The following is a 15,442-nucleotide window of genomic DNA, read 5'->3' on the forward strand; positions in this document are numbered from 1 at the left end:
AGGTCATAGCGGTCAAAGATTATATATGTGTGTATGATTTTCACTCTGATATCCAACAAACTTGGTGGCTTCTGGAATTGCCCAGGTGATGACTCAGTGCAGACGTGTGTGATAAAGGTCAGTCAGACAGTCAGATCTGATCCGGGGCCATGACGGAACTTACTGGGTCTGCATTTGTACCACACAATGAGGTATTTGCTGCTACCGGGACACTGGTCTGTCCCAAACACGCGGCTGTTGACAAGGACTTGACAGCTCCTTCTGTCTTGGCACTCGTCCAGCATTTTCTAAAAAAGAAAAGAGCGACATGCGAGAAGACCAAAAAGAGGGTTAGGCTGAGGACAATGAGCCAGTGATTGTGAGAACAGCAGCACGCACACCTAAAACCACTTCAAAAAGGCTGCCCATAGTCATGGGAATATGGAGGAGAGGAGCAGGCATAAGAAAAAAAACAGCCTCACTCCACCCATTCTGCAAGAGATACAAGGTGCACTTTCTCCAGTTTCTCAAGTCTCATCCAGAGAAGCCTATAATGTCTTCAGAGTTGTCGTGGGTGTTTTAGTGGCTTCCCTCACTAGTTTCCTTGTTGCTGTTGACAGTCATTTCAACAGTACCCAAAGATCCTCCAAGGAGACCTTGCAGCAATTCATCACCTGGGATCACTGGTTAGTGTCCAAGTTTCACAACCATACAGTAAGACAGGAGTGAAAATATCACTCCACAGAGACAGCACTTACTAATGTTGTGAATGACCTTTTCCAAGCAATGGACTCGGATACCACTACAGTCTTGGTGCTGTTGGATCTTAGTGTTGCGTTTGATACTGTGGATCATCATATTTTACTCAACAGACTGGAGAATCAGTCTGGGATTACGGGAACTGCCCTTGCATGGTTGACGTCATACCTGTCTAGTCGTTCTTACTGTGTGTTGTGCAATGGCACTTCTTCTGATCTTAAGGATATGAAATTTGGGGTTCCGCAGGGATCCGTTTTAGGCCCCCTGCTTTTTTCCCTTTTGTAGCACCCCTTGGGAATATACTGCGGCGTTTTGGGATTGCCTTTCATTGCTATGCTGATGACACCCAATTGTACATGCAGATAACTGCTGGTAATCTCATTCACATAAAATCTTTGGAAGATTGCCTTGCATCAGTGAAAAGTTGGATGTCTAGTAACTTCCTACTTTTAAATTCTGATAAGACTGAAGTGATGGTTCTTGGTCCAGCGAGGTATCAGCATCAATTTGATCAGCTAGCGCTTAGCTTAGGTTCGTGTGTTATACATCATACGGATAAAGTGAGGAATCTTGGGGTAATTTTTGATCCTATGTTGTCTTTTGACCTCCACATTAGAGACATTAGGAGGACTGCTTTCTTCCATTTCCAGATCCTTACTCTGGATGGCATTACCCTGACCTCTAGTAATACTGTGAGAAATCTTGGAGTCATTTTTGATCAGGATATGTCATTCAATGCGCATATTAAACAAATATGTAGGACTGCTTTTTTGCATTTGCGCAATATCTCTAAAATTAGAAAGGTCTTGTCTCAGAGTGATGCTGAAAAACTAATTCATGCATTTATTTCCTCTAGGCTGGACTATTGTAATTCATTACTATCAGGTTGTCCTAAACGTTCCCTGAAAAGCCTTCAGTTAATTCAAAATGCTGCAGCTAGAGTGCTGACAGGGACTAGAAGGAGAGAGCATATTTCACCCATATTGGCTTCTCTTCATTGGCTTCCTGTTAATTCTAGAATAGAATTTAAAATTCTTCTTCTTACTTATAAGGTTTTGAATAATCAGGTCCCATCTTATCTGAGGGACCTCATAGTACCATATCACCCCAATAGAGCGCTTCGCTCTCAGACTGCAGGCTTACTTGTAGTTCCTAGGGTTTGTAAGAGTAGAATGGGAGGCAGAGCCTTCAACTTTCAGGCTCCTCTCCTGTGGAACCAGCTCCCAATTCAGATCAGGGAGACAGACACCCTCTCTACTTTTAAGATTAGGCTTAAAACTTTCCTTTTTGCTAAAGCTTATAGTTAGGGCTAGATCAGGTGACCCTGAACCATCCCTTAGTTATGCTGCTATAGACTTAGACTGCTGGGAGGTTCCCATGATGCACTGAGTGTTTCTTTCTCTTTTTCCTCTGTATGCACCACTCTGCATTTAATCATTAGTGATTGATCTCTGCTCCCCTCCACAGCATGTCTTTTTCCTGGTTCTCTCCCTCAGCCCCAACCAGTCCCAGCAGAAGACTGCCCCTCCCTGAGCCTGGTTCTGCTGGAGGTTTCTTCCTGTTAAAAGGGAGTTTTTCCTTCCCACTGTCGCCAAGTGCTTGCTCACAGGGGGTCGTTTTGACCGTTGGGCTTTTTCCGTAATTACTGTCTGGATTTTCCTTACAATATAAAGCGCCTTGGGGCAACTGTTTGTTGTGATTTGGCGCTATATAAATAAAATTGATTTGATTTGATTTGATTTCCATTTGCAAAATATAGCGAAGATTTGTCCCATCCTGTCTATGGCTGAGACTTTGATTCATGCGTTTGTCTCCTCTAGATTGGACTATTATAATGCTCTATTTTCTGGCTTACCGCAGTCCAGGATTAGGGGGTCTTCACCTGGTTCAAAATACTACTGCCAGACTTTGATACAAAGCAGAAAATTCGACCACATTACGCCCGTTTTGGCGTCCCTGCACTGGCTCCCAGTCACTGCAAGATCAGATTTTAAGGTACTGTTATTAGTTTATAAGACTGTTCATGGACTTGCACCTCCCTATCTGGCTGACCTGGTAAGCCTCTATGTACCAGCTCGGGCCCTGCATTCTCAGGGTGCAGGACTTTTATGTGTTCCCAGGGTGAATAAAAAGTCTGCCGGTCACAGAGCTTTCTCCTACCGTGCCCCAGCTCTGTGGAACGATTTCCCGGCACACATACGGCAATCGGATACTGTGGAGACTTTTAAATCATGTTTAAAGACTCATTTGCTTTCCTTGTTTTATCATTAGTGTTATGATATGTTTTTATTCTTGTATTCTTTTATGGTTTTGTCTTTTTATTGTGTTTGGAAATTTTTAATTCAGTTTTTTCTGTTTTTATTATGTTGTGTGAAGTGCCTTGAGACGATTTCATCGTGAATTGGCACTATATAAATTAATAAATTTGATTTGAAGCACCAGGACCCCAAAGGCTTAGAGCGCATATATATATATATATATATATATATATATATATATATATATATATATATATATATATATATATATATATACTCCCCTCTTCCAAAACACCAAAACTCTTAGGGAAATTGTGTGCTCCATGACTCCCAGTCGCTTGAACCATACCTGAGTGGAAAGTTCGCTGATATTTTCACGACGACGCGTTCATAACAATGGATAATGGAATGCAGCTTTGTGAGTTGCGGTTTGTGCTGGGGGGTAAATGGAGTACCCGATCGGTGTAATTCCCCTTAAACGACACCACACATATATGAAGGCGCCTACTGTGAGCGATTTCAGTGATTTATGTGTGTAAACACACAAGTCAAAACACAACTGTGGATCTAAATATCTCTGTATCATGTGTCACATTAAGAAACAATGTTATGGTATACATACAGTAAGCCATTAATTATGAGCTTTTGTGGAGCTGTCACCATTTTTTGTGTATGAACGGTGGGAAATGCTTAAACTACGCACTTTATATAGGGCCATTCATACCGTAGGAACAACAGACCAAAGGTCAGGAACAGGTGCTACAATGGGATTCTTCAGGTTCTACCAATGTGGGTGGCAGAGCCGTCAATCATTCTCTCCCTTTAGCACAAAGCCGCCTCAGAGTCTGTGAATTCATGACGGTCATGGCTATTCTGGAAACAGAAGGTTCCCTGCTCTAGAAGGAAGTGGGGCTAAACTAAACAAAACAACGCAATGAATGCTGGACAGAGTGCATTTGTGTTGCATAGCGGGGCCTCCATCTTGGCTGAATCCCAATTTAGGAGGGCATTCTTCCACGAAATCGCTTTGTAGCATCGGAACATACAAGACCATTTCGTCATTGAAGAGCATCGTTTGCTGGAAGACCTTTTGACGAAGCATTGCACAATCGGCGGACACCCAGAATTTAAACAGCGGCCACTTTATCCAGTTTAAACAATACTTTTCAAACTTAGCAAGTCTGTGAGGACTCGTACAAGAGAGGTAGAGATGCTAAAGATGAGAAACGATTCAGGTCAAAACATGAAGCTACTCTTATACCTGGACAAGTTTGGCACCGTAAAGGGACGAGGTGCAAAAGTTGGCAAAAAAAAATTTCCTGAACCCAGTGGATTTCCAGCCCCACCTGCACTGGCCTCAGGATGGCGCAACTTGATGCAACTCCAGGTGAACTTTGTCCTCAACTCTTCCGTGCTTAGTGTGGTGAAAACTGGAGTCTGCACTGGGCCACCAATCCTAGTGGGGTAGGTGGACTTGCCGCCAAAACGTGGCCAAGTGAAGGCATCCTTGGGTGCCACTGTAATTACTTTATGTCAAACAGTCACTTCAAGGATATTCAGATGAGGAATACTGCTTGCATTGCGAGGGGGTGTCAGCAACATTCTGACCATGATCTACCATGCTGGTACCTCAGTGTTGAGGACAACAGCAGATGGACTAAGACCAAGGAGATGCCCATGATTCACCAGGCTGGGGCAGATGATTGGTTACTGTTGAGACTTGGGGATGGACAGGTTGTCTGCCTGGATGGTTGATATCCAAGACCACAGCCGGCTCCATGATGTGGTGGATGCAGAGACATATGCCACGACAAGAAGATAGGTGAGTTGTCTAGCAAATGTGCTCACATTGTGGAAAACTTCAATCAACGTTGGATAAAATGAATATTATGTTTACATTAATGGTCTAAATCTGTTAATTTCCCCATGTGACACAGATGTGATTATTTTCAAGTTGGCTGAAGATGCCAAGAACTAAGTAAATTAACCAAAATTACATAAGAAAGATCCATTGCTAGTAGACAATGTTAGCAGGAACGTCTGAATTCACCTGTAGTGCAGTAGACACAGAACAATGTCGCTCATCCTCCTGACTCCTCAAAGCTCCTGGGAGAGCTTGGGAGCTCTTTGGGCACTTTTGTGAGTCAGACGGCCCTCTCCTCCCGTAAAAAGCTGACTGGACGGTGATCGTGGTGCGGGGTGGGCAGCGAAGCGACAAGACGTCTCCGTCACAGGCCAGCTCAGTGTAGTTCCTCAACACTTTGGACAGGTAATCTGAAACAGGTGACAACATGCCGAATCAGCAAAAAGGTGTACTGAGCATCAATAAATGAAAAAGCCATACTGTAGGGGTTGATGGCATTTTTGCATAATTATGAGGGATAACAAGGCTTGCACATTAAAATGCAATAGGTTGCTATAAAATTCAAAGAAAGCAAATGAGTCTTTTAACACCTCAGGACCTCCAAGGGTGGTGCAGGACTACTGAAGTATAAATACCAAATGCCTGTGTTAGTCTGGATTATGTGATCAATGCACCTTGAAAACCTGGAATGGGTTGAGAACTGCGTTAAAATTAGATGGATCAGGAGGCACAATACATTGCCACACATCACTAAGGAATCCAGGAAGAAGCGACACAACCAGATTTCGCCTGATCCTAAGTGCTGATAAAATCAGAAAAATGTTGCAATACAGCATGAACCTTGATCACCAACCGTACCAGATGTCAATGAGATGCCGACAACACTCACTGAGTCTTATACTTTGCCGGGTATCATGTTAAACATCATGAAAATGGCAACTGATCATTTATATGTGGTTGCAAGACCTGGATTCTGAGCATGGCATGAAGCAATGACTGTATGTCTTCAGTAGCGTAGCGTACAGCGTAATAATAGAAAGATATTCCATGCCGGCTGATGACATGGCTAAGGGGGAGTATGTACAGAGTGAACAGGGTGGGGCCAAGGACCGATTCTCGAGGGACACCACAACTGACAGAGTGCGTGTCCAACTTAGCTCCTCCAAGGGACACATACTACTGAACTACAGTACTACATCTCTCAGGAGGATCCTTGAGTACAGCTGGAATGATGTAGTGCCAAATGAGCGGTTACTTAGCGAGTATGCTACTCTGAGCATGATCCTATATGCAGAGGACTCAGTGCCGAGGCCCCCCTCACCAGGAAAAGACCCAGAGGATGCTCAAGTATCAACTGGCTATAGTGGATAGTTGGCTGTTTTTAAGAGGTGGAGACAGACAGTATGTCTCCCTGGGTGGTTGTCAACCAGGACCCCTTGTTGTTCCGTAGTGCGGTGGATTTGGCGACAGGTTCCTAGGCCTGACCTATCTTTGAATCCTTTTTTCTGCTGTTGTGACGCAGGTATAACTGTATCTTAGGTGAAAACATCCCCATGTCTCCTCAACTACCTTTCTTTTTAGTTTTAAGAAATACCCTAGATGAAAAAGAAGCCTGTAGCCATCATACCTCGCCTGTGTGCAGGAAATATTTAGGAATATACCAGTTGAATGGAACTGGGTGTTGCATATCAGCAAGCCCCAACAAATGACTGTTAACATCTCAAATATGCCTCTAGGCCAAGAATACCACAACTACACACAGCAAGTAAAACCTTGGCATATTTAGCTGTTAGCGTCAGGCCTCCAGTCATGACTTCAGAACAGAGTCGTGTTTGATGCCAAACAGAATAGCTGCCAAGGATGATTTGAAAGGGCCGATGTAATCACACTTTTCATACAATACCACATACTGGACATTTTTCCACAGGTGTACACAGGGCTGTGAGAAGGAACTGAAATCAAGAGGCCGATTACTGCACTCGAGAAGCTGAGTGAGGAATCCAAGTGTCCAGGGTTGCAATTGTCCTGGATGACTTAAGATCCAGGCTTCTAATGAGTTCCTGGACTCAGCTATGCAAGTCTATCTGTGTTGAACTTGTAGAGACATTCACGGTTCTAGGTCCCTGGGATTAACGTCTGAGAGACATGCCTGGGACAAGCTTGTGGAGTCGTGAGGTCTCTCAACAGAGGTGTTTGGCGATGCCAATACCTTTGCAAGAGAATGAAGGCCCACATTTTAAGATCCTAGTGTCAAGCATACAAGTAGACAACCATACAATGTCTTACTGTATGGTTGTGAGACCAGTAACCACTGACCTAAGGCAACACCTGGATGTCTTTGGTACTAGGTCTCTTTAGGATTCTTGGGTACCAATGAAAGGGAGACTAAGATGAAATGCATTACTTGCATTGCAAGGAAATGTCAGCTATGACATTTTGGCCATGTGGTGTGCTTCTTTATTCTTATCCCGCATACTGTCTCAGGGTTGAGGACCCCAGCAACTGGAAAAGGTCAAGAGATGTCTGGTTGCCTGTCTGATGATTGCCATCCAGGAAAAACCGCAGCTCTGTTGTGGATCCATGAAACTGCATAACTGGTGACTGAACAGACAAAAGTTGCATGATGCAATTTGTCCAAACACAGCCACTAAAGTTTAACGCTCTTTCAGTGCTGTCTGTCATCAGGGGCATCCCTCAGTTGTTTTCTTGAACGCTCAGTCTTGAGAGTTGCCTACTCCAGACACATTTACCGTACATTACCATACTGTTTGCATTTATTAATGACGTATGTAAATGAAGGGCCACAAACCCTGCTCCTGGAGATCACCTGACTTACATGTTTTCCAAGTGTACCTGCTGAAAACAGCCGATTAGTCAAGTCTGATGTTTCCTGGCTCATGTCAGTGGGATAAGAAGAATGCTGCAACATGTAGACCTAGGTTTGATTTCCGGTCATGCTACCAGTCTTTGTTCTTGGACAAGATGCTTCATCTGCATTGTCTCAGTCTACCTCTCTGTAAATGTGTACTGGCCTTAGCTGGGGAAGTAACATGCAATAGACTGGTATACTGTCCGAAGGGAATCGTACTAGTCCCTTATTTGCTTCATGCGGTAGCAATGGGCCTCAGGTCCTATATAGTATGGAACAAGGAGAGTTGGAAAAATTCAGGGCAGCTGATCTCCAGGAGCAGGATGGATGACTGCTCAGATAAATCAAGTCCAAGATTTGAGGCTGTGTCCTTATTCAGGGGCTGCATACTTCTAAGGCTGTGTCCGATATAGATATGGCCCTCCAAGACAGCAGAGACCTGAATAAACCCTTCTGAAAGGTATAGCCCATGGAGCGTTTTGCAATTGCATCATTAGCTTTTCCCACCCCTACCCCCTGTCGATTGGAAACCTTGACAAGCTAGCATAGTGAACATAACTCATGTTTCAGCACTTATGTACACTTTAATTAACATTACTCATTTATAATTGCACATATGGAGCCCACAATTGTGTTTTTATTTAATAACCATTTTCTCTTAAAAATAAATAACTAAAATTGCGCAAAGAAGGCTGCATTCTGTGGCTGCATCCCAAGTAGCATTCAAAATGGGACGGCCTAGTTGCGAGACTTAGGGAATAACCATGTTGTGTCTGATGATGTGTCGGACATTCATGCTGGGATATACTGTCCAAAATAGCACGTTGCTATGCATCACCAGTAAAAAGGAGTTTTATTCGATAAAACCGGTATTTTCGACCGTATATAACAGCATGAATGTCCAACACATCATCAGAAACAAGGGCGTTATTCCCATTCTAATCCAATTCCATCATTTGCAGGGTTTATTTTTCTGTAGGTAATTCGGTCGGCAAGGCTTAATATGAAGGCGTGAGCCGTATCTCCAACAGCGGTCAGGGCGCGGCGTCATCAAATGTGAAAATCCATTAAATCCATCAAACGTGAAACAGTAATTCTGTATTAGAATCCACATCAATACTTTTGTACAGTCACTTAAATTCATCCATTTCGGCGGAGGCAAGCGACTTTCTCTCACTCAGAGCTAACAGCGCTAACAGCTAGCAGAGTGCGCAGGCTGTGTTCTGACAAATTGTTAGTCTTGAAAGTTATGCGTCCCGACAATACTGTGCATGCGCAGCTGCGTGCACATGCGCTGTTGCTTGCAGAGGACAGGAATCACATTTAACAGTAATGACATCTCGTCAGAACACCGGTCAGGGCGTGGAGTAATATCTTTGGCCACCAGTCTAATATTTTGTTCCATTCCACAGAGATTATACACCTGATTATATCACACGATTAACCAATCAGATTCACAGAAAAAATGTAATTGGATTAGAATATGACGTATCCGGCCAAAACACATTTTCTGAAAAGGTGTATAATATGACCCTTTTAAACATGCAATTTGCATCAAATGAAACTAAATGGTGCTTATTTGTAAATCACTGAAACATTTTTGGGTAAGCCCACAATCCTTTAAAAGCGCTTGAGAGTTAGCATCCTGTCAGTCACACAGGAGACCTGAGCACATCACAAAACCGCCATTAACATTCCAGTGAGACGATAAAAGACAGCGAGCTCCTTTGAACATCGTCATATAAAGTCCTTCTCTGCTTATCTTGACTCTTGAGGTTCTGGAGATAACGGGTCACCACACAAATCTTCCCAAGTCCTGCTGATACAGATTCTATTCTATCAGGTAGCATAAAAAAAAAATGGCACAGCTCTTTCCTTTGAAAACATCTAAAGGCAGCTCAGTTTTCCCGCCTAAGTGCTTTGTAAACACATTTACACAAAGTCAACATGCACACACATCGACAAAGTGGACACACGGCGCATTACTTTTATTTATTCACTGATAGAAGAGGAAATAAAGCTGTTTTCTAACAGACAAGTATGCTAGCACACAGGCTAATGCACACATATTGTACTCTTATTGCCATGGCAACAGCTAAATGGAAGAAGAGAAACCAGAGACATTCACAGGCTTGGAAAGGTCAGCGTCATTCTAAAAGAAATGTTTATGAGCCCGCCATCACTCACAGTAAAGCATTTCCATCTGTGATTGGGTTGTAAAGATAAGAACAGGTGCCAGACCAGCGCTGGTTTAGATTTTACGTACATCCACTCATCCATTCTTTCTCCGCACTTATAGAGCGCCTATGTCAAACTCGAGGAACACGGGCCACACACAGTCATCAACTACGATACATAAAATACATCCAAATGTTTGTGTCGTACCAAAGGGGGGTGTTTTTTAATACTATTATACTGTTTTTTGGGTTTTCTTAAATAAAATTTTGCTGTTCGATACATGACTCAGACACGTGCCTTCAGGAAATATTTTACAGGTGAAACTGTAAAATAATTCATTGATCAGGTGATAAACATGGATATATTTGACAGTTATTCTGATGATCTCTTAATTAAAGCAAAAACAATTTTCTGAACCACAAGATTCCTTTAAATTCTGACTCATTTTTATCCATTTTATACAAAAATTGTGATGAACCTAGTGGATAAATTTTTTTTTTTTTAATCTTATGTTTCACTCGATTTTTAAAATTCTAGTTCCGTATTTTCGTTTTAAATTTTAAACACCATAGTACTGACCTTGGACAGGGATTGTTTGTTTTTTTCTGATTGTACAGTAAATGGGTAAAATTCATTAAGTTTAAATAAAAATTAAACAGCCAAATTTTGGCCTCTTCCAATGTCTGAAATGTGATGATTTTCCCCTTTTCAGTTTAATTTTAGAGAAAAATGGCCTGACACCCAAGATGTTTTCTTATTTCTAAAGACTTAATTCACGCATTCCCCTTTTTGACACACTAATGTTTCAATATTCCAGAGACTTCACACAGCTCTAAACCAACAGCAAAATGTTGGTTTGGTAAAATGTCATTAATCTGGATAAATCATACATAATCTGGTTTTAAACAACTATGTATCAAAGATAGACTGTCACAGTGCCTTGTTTTTAATGTCATATTTGCATGTTAATTCAAAGTTACAATGAAATTAAACCAGTGCGCTCACATGAGTGGTGAAAAAGCAGCTATGTATTGACATGACTGGAGCGTGCTAAAAGCAGATGGCCTCTGCCACCTTTGGGTCCAAGTACAGAAAGAATCACTATGAATTATCAGGAGATGAGGACGGAGTAACTTCCACACCTTTCTTGCACTATTGTAAACCAACCACAATCACTTTTCCAGATTGCTGCTGACAGATACGCCTGCTCCGGAGGACCTTTTCTATCCTGAACCTAAAAAATAAAATAAAAATCTAATCTGTGACTAAAAACTGATCGAATCTCAGCCACGGGTTTTGTCATCCATAGCACCCCCAAACAATTCTTACAAGTCGTGTAACTCCAGAACACCGAATTTGTTTGTTTAAAAAAATCTACCCAATAAAATCTGTTCCAAGTATTTGTAGTGTAATTTAAAATTCTAATCCAATTACATTTTTTCCGCAAATCTGATTGGTTAATCGTGTGAGATTTCAGACCATAAAATATCACAAACGGTGACAAAATATTAAAACTGTTTCACATTCAATGTGTTACTCCGTGCCTTGTCTGCGCACGTTGCTCCGCAGATATCAAAAATGGCACTGTCAGATGAGAGCAAGAGGTTGTCAACTGTCAAGAAACACAAAGAAGAAGAAGAAGGAAAAAAATGGTGGAGCAATGACACCAAAATGGATTAATTTAAGATACCATACAAAAGTATGAGTTAATGAGCTATGTTGAGGTCTGTGGCCCATGCGCGCTGCTACGCAGATGTAAATAACTGCACTGTCACCTGAGAGTGACAGAAACTAGTCCAGGGATGACGATGCAGAACTGTGTAGATTTAATGGATTTAACTGGATTGATTGATGGAATTACCGTGGCTGGCTGCAAACAGCCGTTTTACCGGCTCCACTAACGCGCCGCCGATAAAGATCAATTTGCGACCATAAATCCACCATTAATGCCTGAAAATCATCAGACACAACAGGGTTATTCCCTAAATCTGTGGACTATTTTGTGAATAACTTTCATTGTTGAAGGTCACAAGGTGGTGAAGCCTATCCCAGTGCAAGAGGTAAAACACACCCTGGACAGGTCGCAAACCCATTCAAGGATAAAGTTGAAGAGCCACCGCAACATTCTGCAAGATGACTCAGGCCAACATAAACCCATTCACTGGAACCAACAGCCGGACATTGTAAACCGAAGCCGTATTCTAACCTGGAGCACAGACAGATGAACAATTTATTCTTGTTTGTAGAATTTCACAGCTGCCTCACTCATTAAGTTGATTTTTTTTTTAAAAAGAAACCCAGTCTGAAGTAGCATGAAAAACAATGGCCGCTTGTTAAACTAAGTACTCAAACAGACGCTATAAGAAATATCAGCCTGGCCATGACTGGCCAAAAGGGAAGTAGAGTGTAAGACACCTGACTTACAATCATAGCTACGGGCAATTTACAGACAGTAATTAACTACCTAACTGCAAGCCTGAAAGAAACGAGGAGCCCATACAGCCGGGTCGGTCAAGTTCAAACGGCTTTCCTTGGTGCGACGTAACACTGCAAACAATGTCACTCCCGTACCGCCTGTTCTACACATATTTCAAAAGTAATTTCCTGCAATATGACAAATAATCTGTAAACATAAACCAATCAAGCAACATCCTTTAAAGGGTTCAATTGTGCAAAATAAATTTTAATCAAGCTTTAAAACCCATATATGATTGGGATTTTATGACAAAGATTAGAATAGATTAGACAGAACTTTACTGATCCCTCTGGAAGACTCGGACATTGAGGTTCCAGCAGCATTGTATAGCAGCACACAGGGTAAGAAGCACACAGAGTATCAAAAGTAAAAGTAAAAAAGAAAAACAGTTTGCAAATCTAAATATAAATACACAATATAAATACCAGACATAATCAATAGTGGTTTACTGGCTACTACTGTTCCTCTCATTCGTGACCTCTGTCTTCCTGTTACTCCTCCTCTCCCAGAGTGAGGAGTTGTGACCTCAACATCCCATAATTCTGACTGTGCATGTAGAAACTACCTTACTATAAGCAGTACTTGGTCAGAAAAGGCTCATTTCAGAGTTATGTGACATATGTCACAGAATTCCTGCTTTCTCTGCTCAAAACCAAGGATCAGAATAGACAAGAAAGTTAAAGTTTAAGTGATTGTAAATATAGCATAGTTATTGGTACTAAGCAGGCTAGTGTGAAACGATCGATCTACTGGAACCTTGACATCTGTGGGGTCTACAGACATTGGTCTGAAAAAGAAAATATCCAGTGTGCATCAGTTTTCTGGGTGAAAATGCCTTGTTGACGGCAGAGGCCAGACTGGTTCGGGCTGACAGAAGGTCAACTTTAATAACTTCCTGGACTTATCTGTAGAGTCATTCACTTATCTTTGCAGGGATGTTGATCTCTCTGGGTCTTCGAACTTTGCAAATGTTAGATGACTTGGAAGAGCTTATGAATCAATGAGGTCCCTGGCCAAAAGTGTTCATGATGGCAGTCTTTAGGGTCTGGTATGTCCTCTATGACTCTAAGATTGTGACACTTGGACAATAAGGGAGGATCCAAGGCAATGACTAGATGTCGTAGGTCTCAAAGGGGGATGCTTTGGTACCCCTGGAATGACTTCAGGAAGACTCAGATGAGGAGCATCATTTGCATTGTGAGGGAACATCTGCAACAATATTTTGACCATGTGGAATGTTTCAACATGTATAGTACGTAGGTTTATCAATCTTGAGGAACCCATTGGCTGGAGAAGACCAAGGAGATGTCCACGCTTCAAATGACTGAGGCAACAACAAGCGGCAGTAAACCGGTTGTCTACTTGGGTGGTTGTAAGGTTGTGACAGTTGGACAATAAGGGGGATCCAAGGCAATGACTAGATGTCGTAGGCACTACTAGGTCTCAAAGGGGGATGCTTTGGTACCCCTGGAAAGACTTCAGGAAGACTCAGATGAGGAGCATCATTTGCATTGTGAGGGAACATCTGCAACAACATTTTGACCATGTGGAATGTTTCAATGTGTATAGTAAGTAGGTTTATCAATCTTGAGGAACCCATTGGCTGGAGAAGACCAAGGAGATGTCCATACTTAAAGTGACTGAGGCAACAACAAGCGGCAGTAAACCGGTTGTCTACTTGGGTGGTTGTAAGGTTGTGACAGTTGGACGATAAGGGGGATCCAAGGCAATGACTAGATGTCGTAGGCACTACTAGGTCTCAAAGGGGGATGCTTTGGTACCCGTGGAAAGACTTCAGGGAGACTCAGATGAGGAGCACCATTTGCATTGTGAGGGAACATCTGCAACAACATTTTGACCATGTGGAATGTTTCAATGTGTATAGTAAGTAGGTTTATCAATCTTGAGGAACCCATTGGCTGGAGAAGACCAAGGAGATGTCCATACTTAAAGTGACTGAGGCAACAACAAGCGGCAGTAAACCGGTTGTCTACTTGGGTGGTTGTAAGGTTGTGACAGTTGGACGATAAGGGGGATCCAAGGCAATGACTAGATGTCGTAGGCACTACTAGGTCTCAAAGGGGGATGCTTTGGTACCCCTGGAAAGACTTCAGGGAGACTCAGATGAGGAGCACCATTTGCATTGTGAGGGAACATCTGCAACAACATTTTGACCATGTGGAATGTTTCAATGTGTATAGTACGTAGGTTTATCAATCTTGAGGAACCCATTGGCTGGAGAAGACCAAGGAGATGTCCATGCTTCAAATGACTGAGGTAACAACAAGCGGTGGTAGGCCGGTTGTCTACCTGGGTGGTTGCCATTCAGGGCACAAGGCGTTTATGTAGTGTTATGAATGTAGCGACATGCGACACCAGCACGCATGCCCAGACTTGACTCAACTCTGAATAACAGCACAACAACAATACAACCTGTTTTTATTGATCCAAATTAAGATCTGGCACTGCATCAAAAACATGGCAGTAAGATTTGAGATATAAAACATGATGAAAGCAGTTTTTACCTAATTTTCTGTGAAGAATTTAATTTCCAAGCAAGTTGACACATTTTTCCTTGTATTAAAAACGAAGCAAACAGTACTTTACATGATGTAGAAACTACACTGATTGCAGTTTTGAGACAGGTTTCACCGTAATCTCCCTCTCACACACGGGCCTGCTTTCCCTGCCGCATTCCACGGCACATGAAAGGGAACCTGGCATTCCCCCTGTCAGAAGGACCACACACACACACACACACAATACAAAATGTCAACACAAACAACGTGAGCAGAACTCATTGCGTGCTCTCAAAGCCAGGGTGTGCGGCGTTGGTATCACAGTATCACATTATTAGGGCTGGTACTTGGCAAAATGCCACTGCCATGAGAAACCACAAGTTCCTGCTGCCCCCCGGTTACTGGGCCTCAATCGTAGAAGTGAAACCCTGGTAACGGCGGAGGGTAAAACCCAACGGCGATCTTAAATTCGCACTGGCTGTTCAGAGGGGCGGCTTCGTAAAACACGATAGCCGTGACACAACACAACAGGTTGAGGTT

At 42.5% G+C, this 15,442-nt stretch overlaps 1 protein-coding gene across 1 annotated transcript in view; it reads right to left on the minus strand.

Annotated features, from left to right (window-relative positions):
* The window catches only part of LOC117503102 (protein eva-1 homolog A), a 121,537-nt gene that overhangs the window by 81,484 nt on the left and 24,611 nt on the right, over nucleotides 1–15,442 (minus strand). Inside the window, exons 2-3 of the mRNA XM_034162270.1 lie at nucleotides 5,047–5,270; nucleotides 164–287 (exon numbers count right to left, since the gene is read on the minus strand). Coding sequence (XP_034018161.1) covers nucleotides 164–287; nucleotides 5,047–5,270 — 348 coding nt within the window. The remainder of the gene's footprint in view (nucleotides 1–163; nucleotides 288–5,046; nucleotides 5,271–15,442) is intronic.

Source organism: Thalassophryne amazonica, chromosome 21, assembly GCF_902500255.1.
Source record: "Thalassophryne amazonica chromosome 21, fThaAma1.1, whole genome shotgun sequence".
In the NCBI taxonomy this organism is placed as follows: Eukaryota; Metazoa; Chordata; class Actinopteri; order Batrachoidiformes; family Batrachoididae; genus Thalassophryne; species Thalassophryne amazonica.